General features: G+C 39.9%; 2 protein-coding genes across 3 annotated transcripts; one reads left to right on the forward strand and one right to left on the reverse strand.

The window, feature by feature from the left end:
* The first annotated feature begins 1852 nt into the window (after positions 1-1852).
* On the forward strand, positions 1853-13071 carry LOC112194427 (U4/U6 small nuclear ribonucleoprotein PRP4-like protein). Its single transcript, XM_040517034.1, has 7 exons — positions 1853-1959; positions 3112-3384; positions 3624-3868; positions 3967-4079; positions 4195-4392; positions 4521-4602; positions 12977-13071. Exons 1-7 carry the CDS (start codon positions 1853-1855, stop codon positions 13069-13071), a joined length of 1113 nt encoding a protein of 370 aa, XP_040372968.1.
* Positions 13072-16480: 3409 nt separating this feature from the next.
* On the reverse strand, positions 16481-21640 carry LOC112195069 (UDP-N-acetylglucosamine--dolichyl-phosphate N-acetylglucosaminephosphotransferase). Of its 2 annotated transcripts, none has more exons than XM_024335418.2 (11): positions 21235-21640; positions 20777-20864; positions 19930-20018; positions 19682-19803; positions 18872-18987; positions 18626-18753; positions 18437-18523; positions 17786-17846; positions 17627-17667; positions 17420-17540; positions 16481-16855 (listed from the first exon to the last, which is right to left on the reverse strand). In XM_024335418.2, the coding sequence occupies exons 1-11, from the start codon at positions 21591-21593 to the stop codon at positions 16796-16798; spliced, it is 1272 nt and encodes a 423-aa protein (XP_024191186.1). In that variant the 5' UTR covers positions 21594-21640; the 3' UTR covers positions 16481-16795. The 2 variants fall into 2 exon arrangements, with proteins under 2 accessions (XP_024191186.1, XP_024191185.1); XM_024335417.2 differs by having other exon boundaries at positions 19682-19774; positions 19934-20018; positions 21235-21639.
* Between the last annotated feature and the right edge of the window lie 4501 nt (positions 21641-26141).

Genomic DNA, 26141 nt, shown 5'->3' on the forward strand with positions numbered 1-26141 from the left:
TAGGCAAACCATACACCATGCCCTTATCTTGTAGTGTCTTTAATCCCTTGTAACTGAGGTGTCCGTACCTGCTATGCCAAAGATGAGACAAGTCTTGTGATGTCGTGTGAAAGCAGCTTGTATTCTTCGTTATTGCATTGGCAAAGAGTATGAACATTCGATTGGCCGACATCGAGGTTTGAATGATCAATCCTTTGTCTGGATGATAAATTTTGCATTTCCCTCCCTGCATTAGGACTGCGAGACCTCTTTCTTGTAACTGCCCCACACTGAGAAGATTATTCTTCAACTCCGGAACATAGTATACTTCTGCTACAATGTGATAAACTCCATCAACATGTAGCTTCACACTTCCTCTTCCCATTACGTTCATTTTGGAGTTGTTTCCATGCTTTAGTGAATGCCTGAAACCAGCATCCAGTTCATGAAACATCTTCTTGTCACCACACATGTGATTTGAGCATCCGGAATCAATAAACCATGCATCTTTTCTATTGACACCATGCTCTTCCACATATGCCATCAATGTGAGTTCTTCCTGTTCATTCAGCTTCACATAAGTCCCTTCGGTGTCTTTCCCACATAACTCCACGTGAGACATGAGCAACATAGCCTCCTCCTCTTCCATTTCTGCATAATTAGCCTCCTTTTCCAAACTTGGACATTCATATTGGAAATGTCCGAGTTTGTGACACCTGTAGCATTCAATGGTGGCTCGATTGAATGTCTGCCGTCCTCTCCCTCTGCCTCTGCCTCTCATTGTGCTTCTTCCACGTCCTCTTCCTCCTATTCTCTCCTCGTAGTATACTTTGAGAACCTGATCTTCACCATGCTGTATGTGGAGCTTCTGCTCATGGACTATTAGAGAACTCTGTAGCTCATCAATGGACATTGTGTCAAGATCCTTAGACTCTTCAATAGAACAGACTATGTAATTAAATCTGTCTGTTAAAGACCTAAGGATTTTCTCTACGATAGTCACATCTTTCATTACTTCACCATAGATACGCATTTTATTTGCCACAGACATAACCCTAGAAAAATAATTGGTAACAGTTTCACCTGATTTCATTTCTAGGGTTTCGAAGTCCCTTCGCAAGGCTTGTAGAACTGATTTCTTCACTCTTTCATTTCCAGCATACTTTTTCTTCATCGTGTCCCAAATGTCTTTTGACGTATCCTTCTTCAGAATGGTTTCCAGGATTGTCCTATCGATTGCCTGGAACAAGTAGTTCTTCACTTTTAGATCCTTCAGCTTCATCTCCTCAAGCTTTTTCTGAGCAGTCTTTGACATGTTCGAACCGGACGTCAACTCCCCGAAGCCAACTTCAACCAAGCTCTAGTATTCCTTTGACCTAAGGAAATTCTTCTCCATGAGCATACTCCAGTGGTCGTAGTGACCATCAAATCGAGGAATTTGTGGTTGCACAAAACTCCCCTCACTCGTCATCTCACCTATTTTGAAAGTCACTCTAAGCTGCGGCTTATCTCTCTTTCTCAGGCCCAGTGGGGGCTCTGATACCAGATTGTTAGGTTTTCTTAATCAATTCAAACTTGAGGAATGAACTGAGAACTAATGATAACAATATGGGAATGACTTTCTTTATTCAAAACAAAGAACACGACTTTATAGCCTTTACAATCTTAACAGAATGAGAAAATTCAGCCCACGTAGAGCATGACTAATTCTACGTGGTAACTCAACAAGGAAATGGTCAAATCTAGCTGAATCAACAACCCTATACATTAGGGTTTTATTCTAACAAGGAAACCTACGTAACAAGAAACCTAAAAACCTGCAACAATTCTATCAGGAAGGACCGCTAGGGCCAAGACAGCGAGACCTTGAAGCATGAAGAGCAGAAGCTTGACCACCAAGATCAAGGAAAGGAAGATTATGTTCAGCATAACAGTGCTCGACATTGAGGAGGAGAGCTTTAAGCGAACCATAGGTTATTGGTGTGTCTCGGGCATGTGCAGAGCTGTCGATGGTTTCATAAAAAGGACCAACATTGTTCATTATTATGCTAACAAGAAAATTTGCAATAGCATTAATTTGGTCAAGAAAATCAGAAATTAACAAATTACCACGAACAGTACGGAGAAGATCACTACGCAACTAAAGGATCCTGTTTTGAGACTTAGAGGCATATATGGTGGCTAAGGAATCCCAAGTAGCAGCTGAAAAAGTAGAATGGGCTACGGTCAAAAGCACGGTTGGGGTCAAAGAGTCATTAATCCAACCTAAGACCATCTGATCTTTTTCCATCCCTCTTTCATAACATGGATTCACCATATCCGTCAACTTGCCTTCTTTGTCTGTCAGAAAGCATAGAGGGCAAGTTTCAATACCATCAACAATACCCATAAGCTTGCGGCCTTTGAAAAGTGGGGAGATTGAGCAAGCCATAAGGGATAATTGTTTCAGTCTAGCTTGATGTAGAGGGAATGTGAGATATTGGTAGAGGAGTCAAAGGAGGCCATTGGAAAAGGTGAGGTTTGGTATGTTTTATTTGTGTTTATGTCGTTAGATGTTTTGTGCTCTTGATACCATGCAGAAGATATGATGGAGTGCAAAACCACACAGATCGAATATTTGTGGACTATGTGATCCCACTGTACAGAGGTAGATAAGGAAAAAGGTGAATAAGATGATGAAGAAGATTGTCTCTTATTAGGTTCTTGGTAACATGTAGAGTGAATGGTGTACTGATCGCCAACGTGCTCAAGGAGAGACAGTGATGTAAAGGCAGTGAGGGTTCTTACTCTTTGATCAGCTAGGCATGATCATGATTGCTGGTTCGAGTAAACGATCTACAGTGGGATTGAGTTTGATCAACCTTGTTGTTTGGCTGCAAACATGCAGGGCTAGAGTGGTCTTCCACTCTTCCCCCAAAATTAGCATCGATGGAGCGAATGACGACCAACTTTGATTTTGGGTCTTCAACTTTGGCGGTGTTGATCGAGTTGCTATTGACTTGAGCGATGGTGAATGCTCCTCAAATTGACTAAGCAATTTAGGCACAACATTAGTCCTTGGTTCCTTTGTTAGGTTTAGACTGGCTATGTCATAACTCATATTGGGTTGTGGGTTGAGCCATTTTCTCATAGCTCACGACGAGGACGAGGCTTCACTGAAGCGACCAGGCCCAAAGCTTTGCGTGACACTAGGGTTCATATTGCGCAGTACTCGCTTCCCAGGGCGGCGTTGCGGCTTCAACGTGTGAGGAGGAAGGAGGAGGATCCGGATGAGGATATGGATGCCGAAATCAACTGGGCTTTAGAGCAGGCCTCCAATTTGAAGCTTGATTGCAGTGAGATTGGGGATGATAGGCCACTTTCTGGTTGCTCATTCTCACAAGATGGCAAATTGCTTGCCGCATGGTATGTTTTCGATTATTTCGGTGTTTACATTGCAAATTTAGTTTGTGCTAGGCTTGCTTCTTCTTGCTGCTATTTGATTTTTGATGATTGTTTTACTCTATGTGACTACGAGGTGAAAGGGCTCTTTTCTAACTAGGTCTGTGTAGCTTTTCGGGCTTTGCTATTGTTATGTATGTTGTGTTTGTATACCATTGCAGAAGTGGTGGATTGAATTGTTGTGTTGTTTTTGCTTTTCGCAGCGCTCTAAGTCCAATTGCCAAGCTGTGGAGCATGCCTCAAGTAACAAAGGTTGCCACCTTGAAGGGACATACAGAGCGCTTAACCGATGTTGCATTTTCTCCTGTGCAAAATCATCTCTTGGCAACTGCGTCTGCGGATAGGACTGCGAGGTTGTGGAACAGCGAAGGAGCACACCTAATGACATTCGGGGGACATTTGGACCGTCTTGCCCGCATTGCCTTCCATCCCTCAGGAAAGTACTTGGGTACAACTAGCTTTGACAAGACTTGGAGGCTGTGGGATGTAGAGACTGGTGAAGAGTTGCTTCTTCAAGAAGGTCACAGTAGGAGTGTCTATGCTAAGACTTCCACCCAGATGGCTCATTGGTTGCAACTGCTGGATTGGATGCGCTTGCTCGTGTTTGGGACCTCCGTAGTGGTAGAAGTATTCTTACCTTGGAAGGCCATGTCAAAAAAGTAAGACTCTAGTTTCATATTTTATTTATGTTTTTGATTATCTGATGAGATGGACAATTATGGTCGTGCTTACTTTCCCATGATTCATTCATTTTTTTTCCATTGTATTTCTCAGGTTCTTGCACTCAGTTTTTCACCAAATGGTTATTATCTAGCCCCTGGGGGTGAAGACAACACTTGTAGGATATGGGATTTAAGGAAAAAGAAATCCATATACATTATTCCAGCACACTCCAATCTCATATCACAGGTCAAATTTGAACCTCAAGAGGGATATTTCTTGGTAACTGGCTCCTATGATATGACAGCAAAGGTATCAACTACTTCTGAGCACCATTATTTCTACATTAACTGAATTGGAGTTATTATAATTGTTTTTATCATTTTATTGGTTGCTATATCTACTGAATACCATATTTTATCTTGTGTGCAATTTACCAGATATGGTCAGCCCGAGATTTTAAGCCTGTCAAGACGCTCTCTGGACACGGATCAAAAGTTACTTCCTTGGATGTTTCTGGTGGTAAGTTTTCATCCAATACGGTTTTGCATTTTGTTTTTATTTTTTCGTTTCTTTTCTTGCTTTTACCATTTGTATGCATGACTTTTCGTATATCACTAACAAATAGGATAGTTTAAAACATAAGAAGAAAATGACCCTTGAAACCATAATATGTTGATATACGGGGCTTTAGTAGCTACAGTTTACCTGCCCAAACTCCTCCCACTTGCGTATAGAGATATGCACTTTTGTTGAAGGAAAATCAAGTTTAATGTGCCTTATCAAACTAGGAATAGGAATAGGAGAGAAGGTTCTAGATTTCCCAATCCTACACGGATTGGTATTCCTTGTAACATTAGATTATGCACTTTGTAATCCCTATATATAGGGCTCCTATTCTCTATAATGAAAGACATCTCTCTCATCAATCTCTCTCAAATACCAATATACTTAAACACGTTATCAGCACGACTCTAGCCACAAAGCAAAAACCAAAATCTGCCGAAGCCACCTAGCCCGTGCTAGCCCTACCACATCGTAGCAGCCCCTGCTGCCCTGCGCGCTGCACCTACAACCACACGCCCCTGCGTCGCTGCCCTGCAGCCCCGCGCCCCTGCTGCCCTGCGCGCTGCACCTACAGCCACACGCCCCTGCGTCGCTGCCCTGCAGCCCCGCGCCCCTGCGCACGCTGCTGCTTGTCCACACGCCCGCGCGTCTGCAGCCCTGCATCACTACCCCTGCATCTCGGTCGTGCCCCTGCTGCCCCTACAGCGCACCTACATCAGCAGCTCCTTTTCTCACCTACTGCAACTTGTTGCCGCTACAATATCACTGCAGCCCCAATCCGACACCGCTGCAAACCTTCGCTCCATCACGCCTGCATCGACACGCGCGTGATTCAAAACCAACAAGTAAGTATCCAATAGCGTAAGTTTTAAAGTTCCTAAATTGAAATTCTTTCTTTTTCTCGGGGACTTAAAAACCTCCCTTCTTCTTCATCCCACCTTTCATAGAACGTGGGTTCGATTCAATGCGGAATCGTGGGGATTCACGCAATTAACGAACTAAGAGCGTTCGTAAGACTTCGGACTAAGAGCGTCCGCAAGCATCGATTTATGACCTTATAAACATCATTGTTTCGGTCTAATCCAATTTTCTTGGAAATCGATTTCTTGGTAGCATAGCTCGGAAATCTTAATATTTAGTTGTCGTGGAAGTTTTAACTCCGAAACTAATATATTTCTTCTTCTTATTTCAGGATGTCGAAACTTGGCTTTCCTGCACTTACCTCAACTGGCTCGGAATATCATAGTTGGGCCACGGATGTTGAGCACCACCTCACTTCAAAAGGGATCCTACCCTTAATTCAAGCTCCTAATCCTACTCTCATATTTGAGCGTACGGCTACGAACAATGCCACCGCCCTCATCTTGATGAGGCGCCACATGGATAAATCACTCCGACTGGAGTACATGGCAATCAAGGATGCTAGAGAATTATGGGTCGGGCTAGAAGAGCGATTTGGTAATATCAAGGATACCCTCCTCCCTGACTTGAAAGTTCAATGGGGCAATCTACGATTCGCCGACTTCAAGTCTGTAGCTGAATATAATTCAGAAGTTCTACGCCTCAAAACCATGTTGGGGTTCTGTGGACAACCCGTCACAGAGCAAGAACTAATTGAGAAAACTCTCTCCACCTTCCCCGTCTCAGCAATTTTGCTCTCAAAGCAATATCGAACGGAATTTGATACTAGACGGATCACGAGATTTCATCAGCTCATTACTATTATGTCTGTAGCTGAAAAGCATGATAATATCCTCGTGAAGAATTATAATTCAAGGCCTATCGGAACTAAGAGCGTTCATGAGGCGAATTATAATAATGCACCCAAAGGAGGGCGCAAGGAGCGGAACCCTAAGAATAAGGGACACAACGGACGTTCTGGTCCATATAACCACCCTACAAAGGAAGGTACTCGTCAGAATGAAGGACGATCACGTGGCAATACATGGCAACGTGGGAGAGGAGGCCGTGGGGCTCCAGGACATGGAGGAACCACCCAGGGCCGTGGGAATGGCGCCAACTCCTATGGGGGACGCCACCCAAGTGCAAACAATGCACCTCAATTAAAGGGAGGAAATCACAATGACATGTGTCATCGATGTGGATCTAGTGAGCACTGGTTCAAACAATGCAATGCGAGCAAACAATTGGCTGCGCATTATAAGGCATTTAGAGACTTCAGAGAGCATGAAGCCAATTTTGCCGAAAATATAGAAGAAGATGGTGATGATGCCGACGTCAATCTCACCATAGCGGACTTCAAATCTGACAAAGAATTGCACAAAGATGCTGCAGATTTTGATTAGTATAGTCCTTTACTTTTTCCAAGAATTATGTAATGGCAATTATGCCCTAAATCAATAAAATGACTTATTGTATTCATTTTTTCCCTCTAGGCGTACTCAAGAGTACTTGTGATGTCTAGGCAAGGTTTGATCTGAGAGAACGGTTTTAAAAAGTGAGCAACGCTCCACCAAAATCTCGCCTTACCTTACCTGGTCACAACCAAATTGAAATTACCGAACGGATTAAGTGACTACGATTCGTCTACTATTTGATTTTATATTGGATTAGATTTTAGTCAAGAAATTTTGATGTAATCATTGGCTATCATTAATAAAGTATCGACTTATTTTATTCAAATGTCTTGGACATATTCTAAATTCGAACTTTATTATTTTTCAGTATGTTTCCCGGAGAGCTCGAATGCCTCGTGGATAGTGCCACTACACATACCATCCTTCGAAACAGGCAGCTATTCCTATGGATGGCGCCTACTCGATCTTCTGTGACTACGATGGCTGGACCATCTCAATTGATTCATGGTCGAGGACCAGCTCAATTTATGTTGCCTAATGGCACTACTTTGAATGTCACCGAAGCTCTTTATGCTCCTAGGGCAGGAAGAACCCTATTGAGCTTCAAAGATATAAGAGCCAATGGTTTTCATGTGGAAACACATTGTGAGAATGGACAAGAGTTCCTTTGCATCACCTCTAATGACTACGGACATAAACGAGTCTTAGAGAAACTTATGTGTCGCTCTAGTGGGTTGTATGCAACCACTATTCGAGTCATTGAATCCAACCATGTCATGAGAGATGATTTATGGGATTCCGACACATATAGGCTTTGGCACGACCGTTTGGGACACCCAGGTCGTGACATGATGATCCGTATATTAAAGACTTCACACGGACATCCCTTTTTCAGAACGAAAGGAAGTAAAACTCGAAATTTGGATCAAGGAGGAGCACCTGCGCCTCACGGCGCCTTCCCCCTTCAAGTCCGGCCACCACTAGCCGGCGCCGCCATCCCCCTGCGGCTCCAGGGTGGCTTTGACGCCACCCCTGCTCCCCTGACTCCAATTTCTGCTTCTAAAGTCAAAAGTGACTTCATGGCTCAACCAAAATCCTCATTGGTTATTTCGAAAGCCCATTATTCGTTCTGCAAAGCCTGCTCTTTAGCAAAGTTAGGATCGAGACCATCCTATGCAAAGGACACCAAAGAAAATATACCATTCTTGCAAAGAATCCAAGGTGATATTTGTGGACCTATTCAACCATCATGCGGACCATTTCGATATTTTATGGTATTGGTTGATGCATCGACACGCTGGTCACATGTCATGTTATTGTCCACAAGGAACGCTGCATTTGCTAAACTCCTAGCACAAATAATTAAGTTAAGGGCTCACCACCCTGATCATCCTATTAAGTCTATAAGATTAGACAATGCTGGAGAGTTTACATCAAAGACTTTTGATGATTATTGCATGTCCATTGGGATTGATGTTGAACATCCTGTTCCTCATGTTCACACCCAAAATGGTCTCGCAGAAGCCGCCATTAAACGACTACAAATGGTCGCTAGGGCATTGGTAATGCGCACCAATCTCCCTATTTCTGCTTGGGGCTATGCAATATTGCATGCAGCTGTGCTTATTCGTCTGAGGCCCACTGCCACTCAACCCTTTTCTGCGTCCCAGATGGTGACTGGGTATGAGCCTAATGTCTCACACTTACGCATATTTGGGTGTGCAGTTTATGTGCCAATTGCGCCTCCACAGCGCACCAAAATGGGTCCTCAACGACGATTAGGCGTTTACGTTGGTTATGATTCTCCAACGATCATCCGCTACATAGAACCCTTGACAGGCGATCTCTTTACCGCAAGGTTTGCGGATTGTCACTTCGATGAGACAGTCTTCCCATCGTTAGGGGGAGATAAGAACATCAATGTTCAACAGGAACGACCGGAATTGTCGTGGTCTGTCCCCACTCTGTCTCATCTTGATCCCCGAACTGCACAGTCTGAAATTGAAGTGCGGAGAATTCTCGATCTTCAGAACGTAGCAGAATCGATGCCTGATGCGTTTTCTGATATCGCTAAAGTGACGAGATCACACATACCTGCTGCAAACGTGCCTGCAAGGATTGATGTCCCTAAAAGTAGAGGACATGACGCCAACTCAAGAGTGCATGAGCATGGCGCCAACGTCCCATCTCTCAATGATGGTGACGTTATGGCTAGGCCCACGGCTCCTGCCAGGAAGCGCGGGAGGCCCATAGGTTCGATGGATTCTCGCCCAAGAAAGAAAGCGAGTTTGGCACAGAATAATCCATTAATCATCGATATAAATAATCCATCTCATGAGAATATTCCGGATTATGGTTATGTCCAAGAGACATCATTGGGGGACGCTCCAATGTCAGAACCAACTCCAGAGAATAGAGAGATCTCCATAAATTACACTAGTGTACATGAGATGATGGATAGAAATTCTATGGCAATTGATGATGCATTTGCATATCATATTGCGAAAGGGATTATAGAATATGATGATATCGAACCTCGCTCTGTTGAAGAATGTCAACGAAGAGCAGATTGGCCTAAATGGAAAGATGCGATCCAGGTTGAATTGGATTCACTAACAAAGAGACAGGTATTTGGGCCTGTAACGCAGACACCCCCAAGTGTAAAGCCTGTTGGCCATAAATGGGTCTTTGTTAGAAAGCGTAATGAGAAAAATGAGGTGGTAAGATATAAAGCCCGCCTTGTGGCGCAAGGTTTCTCACAACGCCCTGGAATCGACTACGAGGAGACATATTCTCCCGTAATGGACGTTATAACGTTCCGCTACCTTGTCAGTTTGGTAGTTTCCGAAAAACTTGACATGCAGCTTATGGATGTGGTTACAGCATATCTCTATGGGGATCTAGATTCAGAGATATATATGAAGGTTCCAGATGGACTTCAATTACCCAAATCAAGTGGCTCTAAACCACGGAGCGCGTTTTCAATAAGATTAAAACGCTCACTATATGGATTAAAACAATCCGGACGGATGTGGTATAACCGTCTAAGTGACTACTTGATTGGGAAGGGATATATTAACAATGAAATATGCCCATGCGTGTTCATTAAAAGAACAAGTTCCGGATTTGCAATCGTAGCAGTTTATGTCGATGACATGAACCTAATTGGAACTCTAGATGAGTTGAAGGTAACTGCTAAATACTTGAAATCCGAATTTGAGATGAAAGATCTTGGGAAAACACGGTTTTGTCTCGGTTTAGAACTCGAGCACCGTAGTGATGGAATCTTGATCCATCAGTCTGCATATACTCAGAAAATCCTAAGGCGCTTTAATGAAGATAAAGCAAAGCCTACGAGTACTCCCATGATCGGCCGTAGTCTTGAGCCCGGAAAAGATCCGTTTCGTCCAAGGGATGAGGACGAAGAACCATTAGAGGCCGAGGTGCCCTATTTGAGTGCAATAGGCGCATTATTGTACTTAGCTCAATGCACAAGACCGGATATCTCATTCGCAGTGAACTTGTTAGCTCGACATAGCTCTGCGCCAACACGCCGCCATTGGATTGGTATAAAGACAATCTTTCGATACCTAAGAGGTACGATTGATATGGGCCTATTCTATCCCTACAGAGAGAAAAGGAATGACGGAAAATTGGGATTGGACCCCAAGAGGCAAAACGCCCCCGTCCATGGAATGGCCGCCGGCCATGTTGCCGCCGCCGGCGCCGCCACCGCTCATGGTGGCCGGCGTCCTCCTATCTCCCTCCATCAAAACGACAATGATGTCTTGATGGGTTTTGCTGATGCAGGGTACCTCTCTGACCCTCACAAAGGTCGCTCCCAAACAGGTTATGTCTTTACCATGGGAAGCACTGCGATATCTTGGAGGTCTACAAAACAGACCCTTGTTGCTACTTCCTCAAATCATGCAGAGATTATTGCTCTACATGAAGCTGTACGTGAATGTGTATGGCTAAGGTCTGTAATTCGACACATTCAAGGAAGTTGTGGTTTGAAGTCTACCACAGATGAACCTACATGCATTTATGAGGATAATGCAGCTTGTATTGAACAAATGAAGTTAGGTTTCATCAAGGGCGACAACACCAAGCATATATCGCCTAAGTTCTTTTATAATCAGCAACAACAATCACTTCTAAAGATTGAAGTGAATCAAATCCGATCAGAGGAGAATGTAGCGGACTTATTCACTAAGTCGTTACCTAAATCCACCTTCGAGAAACATGTGAAGAGCATTGGATTGAGAAAGTTATCCGAACTCCCACGATTGTAGCAATCGGGGGGAGATATCGACATCAGGGGGAGTTATGATGTCTACATGTTCGATCTCGAAGAGTGAAGGACGTGTTGTGCTCTTTTTGTCCTTCGACCAGGATTATTTTTGTCCCACAGGGTTTTTGTTACCTGGCAAGGTTTTTAACGAGGCAACGGATGAAGCGTCACCACCAAGTTTGAGCGGCACAAGGGGGAGTGTTGAAGGAAAATCAAGTTTAATGTGCCTTATCAAACTAGGAATAGGAATAGGAGAGAAGGTTCTAGATTTCCCAATCCTACACGGATTGGTATTCCTTGTAACATTAGATTATGCACTTTGTAATCCCTATATATAGGGCTCCTATTCTCTATAATGAAAGACATCTCTCTCATCAATCTCTCTCAAATACCAATATACTTAAACAACTTTACATTTGTCATCCCTTTCTGCCTATGTGCCTCTATTAGGCTGTAGTCATATTTTCTTAAATAAGTAGATATACTCATCGCATTAACTTTCAACTGTTTACAATCTGATGTGCTTGTCTTCCTGCTTTGAGTTCACCAAGTTAAATCTCCCTCTCTTTTTTTTTTTTTTTTTGTGTGCAACTTTAACTAGTCGCTCTGAGTAGGAAAACCTTGGGTCATTTTTTTATTTGATCCTTGAAGCAAGTTCATTTTTGTTGTTCTTGATCATTTTCCCAACCAGTAGTATTTTGCCAACCGGAAATTCTGCCTTCAATAATGTGAAACTAGACATATGCTATACAGCTATTTTGGCATTACTAAGGTAGAAAAGTCCCAGTAGAGAGGATATGATGCAGCAACTTCAGTATTACCCAGCAGGACTCATCCACTGGAGACAACTTTTTGACTCTTGACAATTATCGACTTTACAAAGAGATTTGAAGTCACCATTTCAATCTGGACTCATGTTTAATGTAGGAACACAATGCATGATGACTTACCACTGGCATAAACCATGACCGAAACTCCACTAACATCGGACGATTCATGTACAGTAGAATACACATCTTCCAATAGATTCACTTGTCTGGTAGTAAACAACCCAACTTTAATTGTCACACCCAATTTCAAAGCCTGTTTTTACCCCAAAACTGTTGTCTCCTTTAGTTAGTCATCTATCATGAAGGATAATAAAGACTGGACCATTGAGATAGAAAGTTGTCTCTTCAAGTATGGTTCAATCTTACTCTCAATTCAAATCAGATCATCTGGAATGATTTTGTACTATCTCACTCACATTTACTATCTCATTCACACCTTTAATCCCTTTCATCATGACCGGACATCGGAATATATATAGTTTAATCTTCCGATGCAGAAATTTGGCCTCGTATTTGATGGAATATGTTGCTGGTGCCTGTTCCACTTTCATAACCTTTGTATGAGGACATAATGGCCTTGTTAACTATAAAAATAATTGATTGTCAGCATCCTATATTACCAGCATCCTTAATTCCCCGTGTTAACCATGTAAAAGGGAGATATAACAAAAATTAGAAAATCATTTTGTTGACAATTGTACAGTCGCTGGTGTGTCATTGACATATAACATTCGTGTAGCATTACCAAACACTAAAAGAAAAATAACATTGGCATGTAGTGGGACTTGTTCATCAAATTGTCTTCTCTTAAACTTTATTCAGCTCCTTAGCTTCAAAGCTAGTTTATGGGGTTAACATCTAATCCAATGTATTGTTGTTGATGGCAGATGGACATCACATTGCTACTGTATCACATGACCGAACTATCAAACTATGGTCGAGCAGTACCAATGAGAAGGACCAGGAAATGGATGTTGATTAGGACAAGCTGAATTTGGAAAGGAGAATCAAGTCTTGGCTGATTTTGTTTGGCGATAAGTGGATTATACAAAAAGTTTTTCGGAGACACGAATGTTGGAGACTTGCAATTAGATAACTGACGTATTTGTGTAGTTCGAATATATTTTTAGTTGTGGAAGTGACCAGCTGTTTACTACCCGTGGAAGAGCTTTCTTATGTAATGCAAAAGGCTTTGAATACTTTCCATCTTAGATTACTGCTGAATAGTTAACTAATACTCATCTGTTATAGGCTCGTCGTTGCGATTAATTCCTTATGCTTTAGTGGCTCGGTTTGTAAACATGATATTTGTGTTAAGCTTGGATGAGAATGAAACTGGGTCAAAGGCAAGCAGAGACTGTAGAGACTGTGTGTGAACGGATTATTATTCAAAAGCTTATCATGAGATTTAAAACCCATGTATCACAAGATCGTGGTGTGGTTGATATTCGTAATGAGCAAATCATGGACGTTTTCCTTTCCATGCCTCAAGTTTGCTATGGTTGAGAGCTGAATAACATGATGGCATTTCTATTTTCTTGATTGGGAAACCGAGAAAGATCATACTCCTCAAAAGATTTGGCAAGTACAGTTGCTTGTCCCTAGTTTATCTTCCCTGTCATCCTGCTAATTGTTTTGGGAATAACTTCATAAGATCATCGGTTCAGATTCATGATCGATGTCGTGGCATATGCCTCAGATGTGATGTGAAAGTCTAAACAATACTTGCAAGATTTTGATTTTCAAGTAGTTTGAAAATTCTGTAACAAGTCATAACTGAAGTTGCAAAATTAAGGTTCTACTTATCATTTATAACGGTGGAATGGAAAGATGAGAGGGAGGAAAATGGCGTAAATCCCAACTACAACCATAGGCGTTACAACAAAGTAAAAATGTGCTAGTATCTTCAACTCCATTCTATGCCTAGTCTTCATATTCATAATCATACTGGTGCCAGTGTGCCACTGTGTGCAAGAGCCTAGACAATATATCTGTTGCACAACTTATCAGACAACTTGTTGACATACGATTTCATGCTTGATATGCGACACAAAATCCAGTCCATGCTGCAATCCACACACTCAAGTTATATGATGAATATTTGACAGTATTACTACAGAAGGAAATGGGATTACATGCAAGTGATCTGATCCAAGGATGAAAGGCATTTAAAAAAAAATATATCAATTGTATAATAATTTGGAATCATTACACTCCATGGTACATCATGGATATTATCTACAATGAAATTTAGTAAAAAAAAGCCTTGAAAAATGATGCAGAAGGATTATCTCTGATATAAATACTGTTGATAGCAGTCTAAAAGTTAATGATAGTTGGAATAGTGAGCAATCGATATAATAATCACTTAACAATATATAGTAATTGATCTTTTCCTATTGCAGCTTCGATTCCCTTGGAAGTTGGAAATAATAGAAATATTGATCTTTCTCTGCATTTCAGCTCTAATTGGTATAGAGATTCTAATTAAATAACACTGACAAGAAAACATAATAAACGAAAACAGTGACAAAAGAATCCTTGACATCAACAATGATCAGCAGTTCAACCCACATGATATACCTTTCTTCTATAGCTCTAATTCTAGATTATACAGATACCATGTAAATTGTGCAGGTCAGCAAAATGCATACTACCAACCTTACAATGTCTGAATCATTTTGCAACCAAACGACTGAAATTGTAATTCTGCATGCTACCAATCTTACAGCATTAAGATTCTTTATAGTCATGAAACGAATGTAACTGAAAATGCAGTTATTTTCCGATGAACAATTCAACCATAATCCGACTCATCTTAAGCTCTGCATTCATATACCACCTATGTGAAAAGACAACCTAAATAACCTCTGCCGAGCACTTTGAATTTCTTTAATCGATTCTCACTAAGTATACAATCCAATTACCCCAATTCATAAATGCACTGAACACAGAAAACAAGGAAAACGAAAAGCAAAACTGAAAGCATAGCACACTAAAAGCAAAACTGATTTTAATTTATCTTATGGTCCCTGGAACATGAAGCAAAGCTCCGCCACTCTGAAATGCAAGTTCAATGTTATTTTTATAATCATATTGTTTACATAAATATCAGGATTGAAGACTGCATCAAGTGTTGAGAATGCATTTAGTCATGACAGTGATAGTATGCTTTTTTCATTTCAATATTGTCATGCTTACTGGTGAACTCGTTTTTCCATCAAGCTGATGATTAGTTGACCCCTTTTTTCAAATAAATTCATCTAAAAGCTGGTTTTTTCTCTTTTAAGAAGAAGAACAGATTACTTTCTTTAATCAAGAATACAAACTGGAAAATAAAAGATAAAATGAAACATTAATAATGGGGATTTAGAGATAGGATCATTGCTGGGTAAAGGAATGCCCTTAGTCTATTAAGGGTTGGTTTAGTTGGGTGAAGAGGCTCTTCTGAATCTAGGTAGGTCCTATGCTCCAGTCTTATTTGAGAGTTCACTTGAGCATCTCAAACACAATAGTGGCACTGCTTATAAGTTCAAACCTTTCACACACACAGAGAATAAGAATCACATTTATTTACTTTCACAGACTGAAAGTAAAATAACTCTCAGGAGAAGAAAAAGAAGCAGACTTGCAACCCTTTAATAGATTATTCCTGGGTAATCACAGGAGCAGATGAGATCAAACCCAGAAGACTGGTCCTCACAAAAGCAGAACTGTTGCATGGCAGAACCAACCGAGCCATTTCAATTCAAAATCCTAAACAAAGCTACTGTAATCCCAATAAAGATTCCAACTTTAACTTGGAGGTGAATACCCAGATGCCTAAAACCCAATAAAGATGCCCTTAAAACCTAGATCAAAAAGACCAGATAGAAAAAACAGACCCCATTGCTACTTATAAAAATATATGGATAAGAGAAATACAAAACAGAAATTAAAAAAAAAAAATGGGTTCAATAAAATATGCAGAAGATTTGAGAGAGAAATTGGATGGCTTCTTGTTTGATTTGAGGTGTTTTCAGATAATAATTTCCAGGATTTCATCCATACTTTAGCTTCAGAAATAGTGAAAAACAATAAATCAAGACCAAGAAACAAAAGAAGGAGCAGGGAAGAAGATATACCACCTTTCTCGACGGTTTCAATCTCGTCGGCGTTGGGTGCCTTCTTCCTGATTACCCTGTCAGATTGAAGAGCCGCAGTTGAGGAGGGAGTGAAGGAGGCACAAGGAAGAAAAGAGGGGGGAAAGTCTAATATCAATCTTCAGCCCACAAAAACCATTCTACTACTATCATGTAAAAGTTGCCAATTCATTTAAACTCCAAGTAATCGAACTCTTAATGCCAACAATACATGAACTTTAAAACATCTTATCCCAGTTCTTTTCAATGCCAGTGAAGTTGTAATTGTATTACTTGTGTATCCAAAAGCAATGCTAGACATCGAATCGAGGCAAATCATAATCTCTTTCCTGGTAATATAATGTTTTCCATCAACGGCTAAAATACAAATTGAACTCTAATTTCATCTATTATGAATGCTCCCTTTTTGTTAAATTAATTTAAAAAGATACAAGTTGTAACCCATCTCTAGAATGTCAAAACTTCAAAGTGATGTCTAATCTATGTGCTGCCGATGGTATTGACTCGCTTGCAGGAAATGTGTGTTTGTGGACGCTTGCTTGTAGAAGTTGGTTCTTTTTTGCCTCATTTATACCAACCAGCAAGGAAGTATCTCAACAGGAAACAGAAGCAGCATGCTAGAGCCTGTTGCATGTAGATAAACATTCATCAAATGAGACGCTTACACAATTAACAGACGAAAAATGCATAATCATGCAGGACAGGATGTTTAAGCTACCGTCGCAAAACCATGATAGAGATGAAGGACAAAATATTGGATTGAGTTCTAGGAAAGAGACCCAAAAGAAACACATTAATCTGACTTTTTCAGAATATTAAGGATAAAAGTTTACATACCAAGACTCTTCCCAATCTACTTTTAATAAGGATCACAGCAACCTAATATCCAGGCCCTAGAAGAATCCTTCAACACATACTAAATCATACACAGACCTCAAAATACTTAAATCTCACGACTGGTCTCATGACTTCTAAAAAAGACCTAAATCTCACGACTGGTCTCATGACTTCCCAAAAAGACCAAGACAAGCATTCTAAGCCACAATAGGGAGAAATCAACTAAAAATGCTGGTTTAAAGGCTCTATATAGGACACATATTGCAGTTATTCACATCTGCCTATTCAGACTCAGGATAACATGCCTTGGAATTTGCAGGTTATACGCACAACTAAAAATGAATAAATCACCTGGAAAACGAGAAGATAAACACAAAGTTTCTTCTCTGTCATCCTGCCAAATTGTCTTAGGAACAAGTTTACAAGCGTCCCATCATTTGTCCCAGTCAGCAGTCCAGTTTCAGGATCGAACCTGAAGAATAACAGATATGGAAAAATATTTATAAAGATTGTTAACAGAAGATGGCTCCAGCAGTTCTGGCAGTTACAAAAAGCTACCTTGGGAGACGATGGCGCGGACATGGAATGATCCCAGCAAGCTGAAAAAGATAACAGCAGATAAGATGCCTCACATGTCATGAACAGTGAGTTAATCCTACCCATGCGTAATTTTTATATGCATAGAGGGGGGAGAGAGAAGAGAGAACTAGATCAAACCTGGGGCAGCGACAAGAGAAAGTTCAAGACTTGAGGGAGAAAGAAAATCAGGAGCGTTTCACTGAACCAGAAAATTCAAAAGGCGAAGAAAAACAAAGGACAATAATCAGGCAATCAGGCAGATAATAATGGAAAGAAAATATATTGGCAAAGGAACAACCTGATTCCACAAAGGTATTAATGTTATTGGTCTAATTGAAAGAATTTTACTTCTGCACTCTTACATATCTAATGTTTAACTAGAAATCATGATCTATGACGAGATCCACACTTTTCACACCAGTTGCAGCTCAGTTTATAGTCTGATGTTCACTTATAGGCTCTCTAATGTAAGACTCTAAGGGTGCTTGAGGGACCAATTATTTCTTACGAAATACTGGAAACAGCAGCTTTTAGTTAGATAATAAACAATAAAAAGAACCTAGTTGTGGGGAATCAATTCAAACACATAGGTTCCAAATACAGCGCAATGAAAAACAAGGAAATTCCACCAGATTCTTCTACACATGCAAGAATGTAAGTTCCATGTATACAGAAAATTCTCTGAGTATGAGAATTGTCTATGGAGGAAGCCATAACTAAAGATGCAATATTATGGTCCCACATGTGTTATCCATATTACAGTGAAATTGAAAGATAAGAGGAACACACCTAAAATGGCCAAGAATCCCAACTACAGCCATAGTCATCCCAGCAAAGTATGTGTAAGTATCTCCAACAAAAGCTGAAGAAGGATACCTAAATTAAGGCAGAAAAAAAAATATTAAGGTTCAACACTTCCACAGGACCAAAGCCATGAGCATAAGAAACTTGGTAACTAAATACAGGAAGAAGCATCACCAGTTGTAAGAGAACAATGCCAAGGAGGTTGCCAGTAAGGGTTGGGCAAGATATATAGAGAATGCGTGTGCCATCTTGTACTCAAAATCTACAGATGCTCCAATTTGCATGATATTGTGTATTAAAATCTGCAGATCAGTAAGAGAGGAATGTCGAGGTATATTATGTTTCTTGTGTCTTTCAACAAAGATTCTTTCTTATCCAAAACATAAATTTTGCAACTGTATCATAAATCCTTATACTTACAGCAGATGCAATTACAACTGTCTGGCCAACTTCAAGACCATTCAATCCAGCATGAATATTAATTGAGTTTGTACAGAAAACCGCCAAAAGTCCCATATATAGTTTATACATCCATCCTTCACATCCAAGCAAAAAAATAGACCAATAAATTAAGTATGTGGTATTCATTCGTTCAAGTGTAACTGTGGCCAATACTAAAACTTAACAATTTTATTGCATATAACATAGTTATCAACCGACATCTTCAATTTATTACAACTATTTTAATTTATAACAGATATATGCAGAATTTACATGTTTCCCAATGCCTTGCTTGTGGGTTTCATCCAGTGACTAATATATTCATCTCAGCGAAAGATGAGTGCTAGTGTGTGTCATGTGTCAAGTGTCAAGTGTCAAGGAAAAGACTAGGAGACCACGCCCATCCTTTGACATGGCAAAACAAATTAATTACAGTCTGCTCAGATTAAGTAGCAACGTTTAAAAACCTTTTATCTCTTAAATCCATTGGTTGCCATACAATCTCACGTTTAAAAACCTTTTACATCCTTAACACCTCATATATGGTTACCTTCAGGTGCACAATTTTTTGTCAGACAATTTGTGTTTATGATACTTCATGAGTCTCAATGTCACATCTTTACATCCTTAAGTGCAAAAATAAATAAATAACATAACTGAAATGTCTTTTATCATTTCAGAGAGAGGGAGGGAAGGCGGGGGAGAGAGAGACAGAGAGAGAGTACATTATTACAATAATGAGTTTATTAGTTACTAAATAATTATACCAACATGTTAGGATGAGCATACCTAGATCCCAGACCTCTAGCCCAACATATGGAACAAGAGGCTTTGGTATGATAATAGTTGTATGTCCAGCATAAGCCACCAGCAGAGGTAAAGCTGCAATTGATGGCAGTATTAATTTCCTGCTCTTCACAAATACAAGAAAGCATACAGGAATGAATATTAGTTTGGAGAGCCATCTCCGATTTCACATATATAAAGCATAAAGGAAACCAAATTTGGATTTATAATCTAGAATAATGACCGGATACTCACACTCTCCATCAAGAACATCATCTACAAATCCCAGCAATACCATAAAGCATATGGAGGCTAATGCTGCATTGTACTCAACAAGCCACTGCATGATTGAAATATATGACAGTGAGGTCTTCCACGAAAAAGACAAATATCCACAACTTACTGACATGAAATTAGAAACACGAAGCCATGATAGGTGATCTAAAAGGAATATAATCCATCAAGTCAAAGAGTTGTTCACCATGTTAGTTCTCTCATTACAGTTCTTGACTCATTCTAACTCTAAATTTAAGAGTATTTGTACCCCGAGTCTATCCTTTATTCATTTTCTACTCCACCATCTCAGCATTCACATTCCAGTAATCCTCATCACATGGGCATCATCTTCACCATTTGACAGTGTAACACAAAGCAAGGGTCATGTGACTATCCTACAAAAAATGCCTAATGAAGCATTACCTTACAAACACCAGTTTTGCACGACCATAGCCTCTAATTCAATCCATTACTCTAACACAGCCACATGATCATCAAACAGGGCCAGCTCTTCCCTAGGACCATCGCCTAAATGACCTCCAACCCCAAAATATGAAACCCCTATCTATTATTATTAATAGAGGCTACCTTTCCAATTTCTCTCCATTTATCTCTAACATCCTAGACAACCTCCATGAATACTTCTGTAAAACAATATTTTGAGCTGTTTCAATTACTTTTCTCTCCTATGTCATCACAATATTTTCTTTTAGACTTTCTCCTTGGAGAAGCCACTCAGGCATCACCAAAAGCTACATGTTTCATCTCATAGCAAGAGTTCCAAATATCAAGGGAAAATGATACATGAAAGAACATACTTACATTTGAATCTGCAGTGAAGTTGAAATACTGAAATAATATCGAAAAGACCAAGAAGACAATTCCAACAACAATGCCCAACGACTCTGGCCTGCGAAACAAAAGCACTAAAATTAGGTGGGAAGTACAAAACATTGTGCGAATACAAAATCACCGTGTAACTCCGTGTCGCAAATCAGTAGAAAAGACAAGTAACAGCAATAGAAATCAGTCTTTGTTACTAAAATCAATTCTCAAATACAATAGTTATCAATCACTGTGCTTTATTTGTCGAAAATACTGAATTCCATATTCACAATGCATCATTCTGCTCCTAGACATTGAGAAAATATTTGCACTGGATTAAAAAGAACAAGTCTAGAATGAAAGACTAAATCTTTGAGATTTTGTAAATCATATCCATGACCAAACACTTAACTAAGGACATGAAAAGCAATTCAGCAAGTTAAAGAAAGACTCACACTTTAATAGTACCCTGAGGAGTACCCTTTTTGTTAATATCGTAGCCAAACAGATTGCGCCTGAGAACGTATCTAGAAGCCACAGGGATCATCTTAACGGTGACGAAGAACGCCGCGAGGCTGAGGGCGGCATTGATCAGAATCGAATTTCTGAGCTCCTGCTCAATCTTGTAATGGTACAAGACCAGGTAAAAGTAGGGGACGGAGAACAACGCCGTCAGCTTCAGAATCACACCAGACTTGGGTGCTGAGATTGGCGCTTCTGCTGCTGCTTCTTGGGTTTTGGGTGGCTCGCGATCGCTTGGTTTGGTTTGAGTCGAGGAGGACGAGTTTGTTGAAGCTCGCTTCCGAGCTGCCATGGCTCTCTGTTAACTCTGATCTGAGTTAGAGTAGTGTCTTGTCTATTGTTTCTTTTGCTTCAAACTTTTAAGCGTTTTGACCCCAGAGAAATCAAATCATGACTCTCTCTGGTGTCCACTTTCTCGTCATGCCAACCAATCCCTTGCGGCCAACTCATCACAGTAAGAAACTTTTTTTTTTTTTTAAACAAAGGTTTATTGCATTAGATGACCAGCCAAAAAGACAGAGTCTAGCATACACTTAAAAGATAAAAAAATGGCGGGGTAACAACCACGCTCCTATCTAAGTAATGTAAACTCATTACAAGTCGATTTTGAGCCCGCTTTGTAAGTGAACTCATAAACAAAGAACAACTCCGTGTCTTCTAGGGCAAAATCATTGACTAGCATCGCCATCAGCCAGACGCGCAATTGGGGTACCAACAGAGTGCCACGTCCTAGCAAACAAATAGGAGTAATTCCTTATCCATAAGCTGCTTGAAAAAAGCCAATCTTATTCCAGATAATTACCAACTCCAGTAGCAGTCTTGATCCGAAAACGATTGGTCTTAATCAAAACACAAAAAAAAAAAAAAAACAAAAAAACAAAAGGGCTCTGCCACCCCCAACAACCACCACAGGCCCAATCCGATAGAAAGAAAAAGAAATGGAATGACCCACATCTCCAGGCCCAACCCAAAACCCTAGTTGAACCTAGGGTTTCTGGCCGAGAAACAAGGAAACGCAGACCAGATGACTCCGGCAGCTCCACCTCGGTGACCCACAACAGACCTAATCCCATCATCCTCCCCTCCCTCCCAGATCGACATGTAGAAAATCGTCAGAAGAGCAGCGACCCGTCACCAATCCGGCGACCGGCCACTATCTTCCACCATCGCCTTCGTACCTGGACCGCGACCCGGACTCAAGCGAAGAGCAGACTGCTTTGTAAGAAACTATTTATTTACTTTTGGGGTGACAATATTTGAGAGAAATACTATTCTATAATAATATCCGGGTTAATATGATTGGTCCATATGAAAAGTGTTCTTTTTATTGATCCCATAATATATTTTTTTTGGCATAAATGTCAATTTACTACCATATGTTTTACATCAATATCAATTTACTACCCTAGTTCTTATTTCAACTAATTTGTTATCTTAGGTCAATTACGCATGAAAAAAAAAAAAAAAAATTCTATGCGGCTCTAGCCGCCCTCCCCCCCCCCCCCCCAATTGTGTTTCCCACCAATCTACCGTGGACATCCTCTACGATTTATTTGATGCTTGACGGAAATTAGGACGCTTGCTCTTTTGAGACTTCTGATCTCCTTTTCTTCGGGGTTCGATGTGTGGAAGGCATGGCTTCACTATCAAGATTGGCTAACCTTCGACAGCGGCTTTGTTTCTATGATCGATGGTGTTGGCGAGGTTTGGCGGCAGATCGGTTGACCATCTCCTATTGGTGACGGCGTTGTGCTCGAGCAGGCTCCAACCTTGATGTTTACCATGGTCGGGGCTACAGCGGACGTTGGCAATGGTAGTGGTCAAGTGTTGAGGCCAAATCTAAGCCCAATTGATAGGCTTGAAGTGGTGCAATCCCGAGACCTATGGAAGATCTGGGTTTGGGACCCAGGTATTAGTGATATGAATCTCTGCTATGCCGGATTTTGGTGGTGTCTCCATCACCGGGAGAGTCTTCTTCGACCATATTCAAGGGCAAGGTGGAGAAGTTGGGGCTTGGGTCCGTGGACCTTAGTTCAAATGTGATGGGCTATTCAATTACAGGTTCAAGGCAGTGGACTGGTGGCTTGGGATTGTTTTTGGTCTACTGCATTTCGTGACCCTTTGAATCTTACATTCATGGGAGGTTCTTTGCAATTTACTAGTATTTTTGTACACCAATTGAGGTCTCTAGGCGAACTTACTAGTCTAGTTGTTTCGAGTCATGTAATATTCACTAGGTTACAAGCTTCTCCTGCTAGTTGCTTGTTTAGAATAACTGAGCTCATTTTGTTTGCAATGAGGGTTACTTGTCATTTGTTAGGAAGCTTGTGCCATCTAGAACTTTTGGCATGAGACCACTTATGATGTATGTGCCTTCTGGTCATGGATAAGTAATGAAGTTTTTTTTTTTTTTCTTCTCTTTTCTAAAAGAGGATCAAAGGATTTCACTCCTACCCTCATGGTGACTCGAACCCATGACTTCGTCATTAGGTAGTGGGTGCTCTAACCACTAAACTAACACCACTTCGTCAGATAAGTAATGAAGTTATCTATTTCTCAAAAAAAAAAAAAAAAACACTAATTTGTTATGTTAGGTTTTTTAAAATTAGTCAATTTGATATATTGGGTTTTATTTTAGCTAACTTGCTAGTCTAAAACTTTCAAAATTAACTAATTTTCTTTCTAAATTTTCAAAACTAGCCATTTACTATCTCAGGTTTTCAAAAGTAATCAATGTTTGTACGGAGAAATGGACGAAGTCAAGTTAATTTGATAGAATAGTAGTAAAGTGGCTAATCTTGAAAACCTAAGGTAGCAAAAATTAAACATAGATTACCAAGACTATGGTAAAGTAAACCTACAGTAGCAAATATTGGCTATTAAACCAAATTTTTTCTTTCTCACTCTTGTATTAGGCTCCAAAAAATTCAAATATTCTTATTGGCCCGAACCACCACATTGCACTGTTAAGTAGTAATCCAATACCACAAAATAATTAGTCATTGGGAGAAGGTCTTCCGTAGACCGTAGGGCAATTGTGCCACCTAGATGATGTGGTTGTCAGTGAATATCCAACATCTTACATTTATGTACTTACAACTATCTCTTACTTCTTGGACAGAAATGCGAAAACTTTTCACACCCACCTCCTAATACAATTGTCAAATCAAATATGACACGACTCAATGCACAGTTTGAAACCTTCATGAAATAAAATTGGTTAAACCTTTACAATTAAAAATAGGTCATTTGTCAATGGTCAGGATGTAATCTATGAGGATTTGTGTTAGGTCTAGGAATTCCACACCGAGAAACCGATACCGATCCTGTCCGATCCGTGCCAAAACCGATTAGGTCGGTATAGCAAAGACAAAAAGTTAGAACGCTAATCTTATCATGTAAAGCTTATTGTTCATTTACCTAAGGAACTATAGGTTTTCCACTTTGATTATTAAGACCCAGAACTCTAGCATATCTTAATATGGAGTCAATTATATGCTCATCAATCAAAGTATGCATCCAAAGACCAATAAACACATAAATGATGGAATTGAAGCACAAAATTAGCAAACAAGTTATAACATGTAGAAGTAGCAATTTTCAGATTATCAAGAAACCTAAAACGTTAACATACTTCATGGTATTTGGAAATTAAACATCAAAACATGCTTTCAATCCCATAAGTAATCTAAACATCCAAATCATCATAACAAAAATTTGTTTTGTTTTTTTATTTATTACAAATTAAGAAAACCGAAAACAAAAGAATTGTGTTCATGGTAACACTTTTGAAATCTTCAAGAACGCAAGAAGCTTAAAAGGTGGTGAATGATCTTGAATGTTGCTGACGGCAAGGATGCTTGAATGGAGGATGCTCACGGATTCCTAGTCATGTTAGGTTTCCTTTTCCTGGTAGGATTGGAAAAACTTCATTTCTCCATTTCTTTCTCATTTTTGTGCCATTTCCTCCTTGCTTGCCTTTTTAGACTCAAAACTACCTAAAAACAAAAACTAAGTTAGAAATGATAATGTTAAAAGAATAACTAAGTAAAATGTAGAGAGAATAACGTTAAAAACGTAGCAAATATTGCTCTCATCATTTCCTATGCTTCATTTCTTACACTACTGAAGACAATCGTTCAACTATGGGATAAGCTGGAAGTGCAAAATTTCGATTTGGGAAGAGTTCTCTCTATTAGGTGGGAAACTTTGAAGACTTGGCAAAACATATATGTATCAATATACATGCCTCATGCCTGCACCACTCTTGGAGGTGGAAGATGTATAATGTATCAAGGTGCTTGGGCCCTGCCATGTGTACTGTTCTTTCTCTTTGGACATACTTACTATTGTTGATCAGTCCTGGGCCTTGATTTTGTATTGTTCTATCTCTTTTAACCCACTTATTTGTGTTGATCAGTTGACTAATGTTGTGACATTATACTCTATGCCAATGACCAAAATATCGAAGATAATGGAAATATCGTTAGTTCAACAAAAAAAAATCGAAGGAAATATCAAGAAAATATCGAATATCGATAGAAATTTTATCAAAATTTTGGATAAAAGTTGTATGATCAACTAAAAATATACTAAAAATAACATATTAGAAAGATGTTAAAATTAATATCGATACTTGTAAAAAACGAAAATTTCGAGGATATCTTGGATATTTTAGTCCTTGAAATATACGTGCATATATATGGGTTGCGCACTTTTCTGCTTTCTACCTAATACAGAGCAATTATGTTATGTAATTGTGTATGATCCAAAAAAATTTGTTTGTTTCTTTTTTCAAATTTCTAGAGTATATGTCAATAATTAATAGTTTTTCTCATTT

This window comes from Rosa chinensis, chromosome 3, assembly GCF_002994745.2.
Source record: "Rosa chinensis cultivar Old Blush chromosome 3, RchiOBHm-V2, whole genome shotgun sequence".
In the NCBI taxonomy this organism is placed as follows: domain Eukaryota; kingdom Viridiplantae; phylum Streptophyta; class Magnoliopsida; order Rosales; family Rosaceae; genus Rosa; species Rosa chinensis.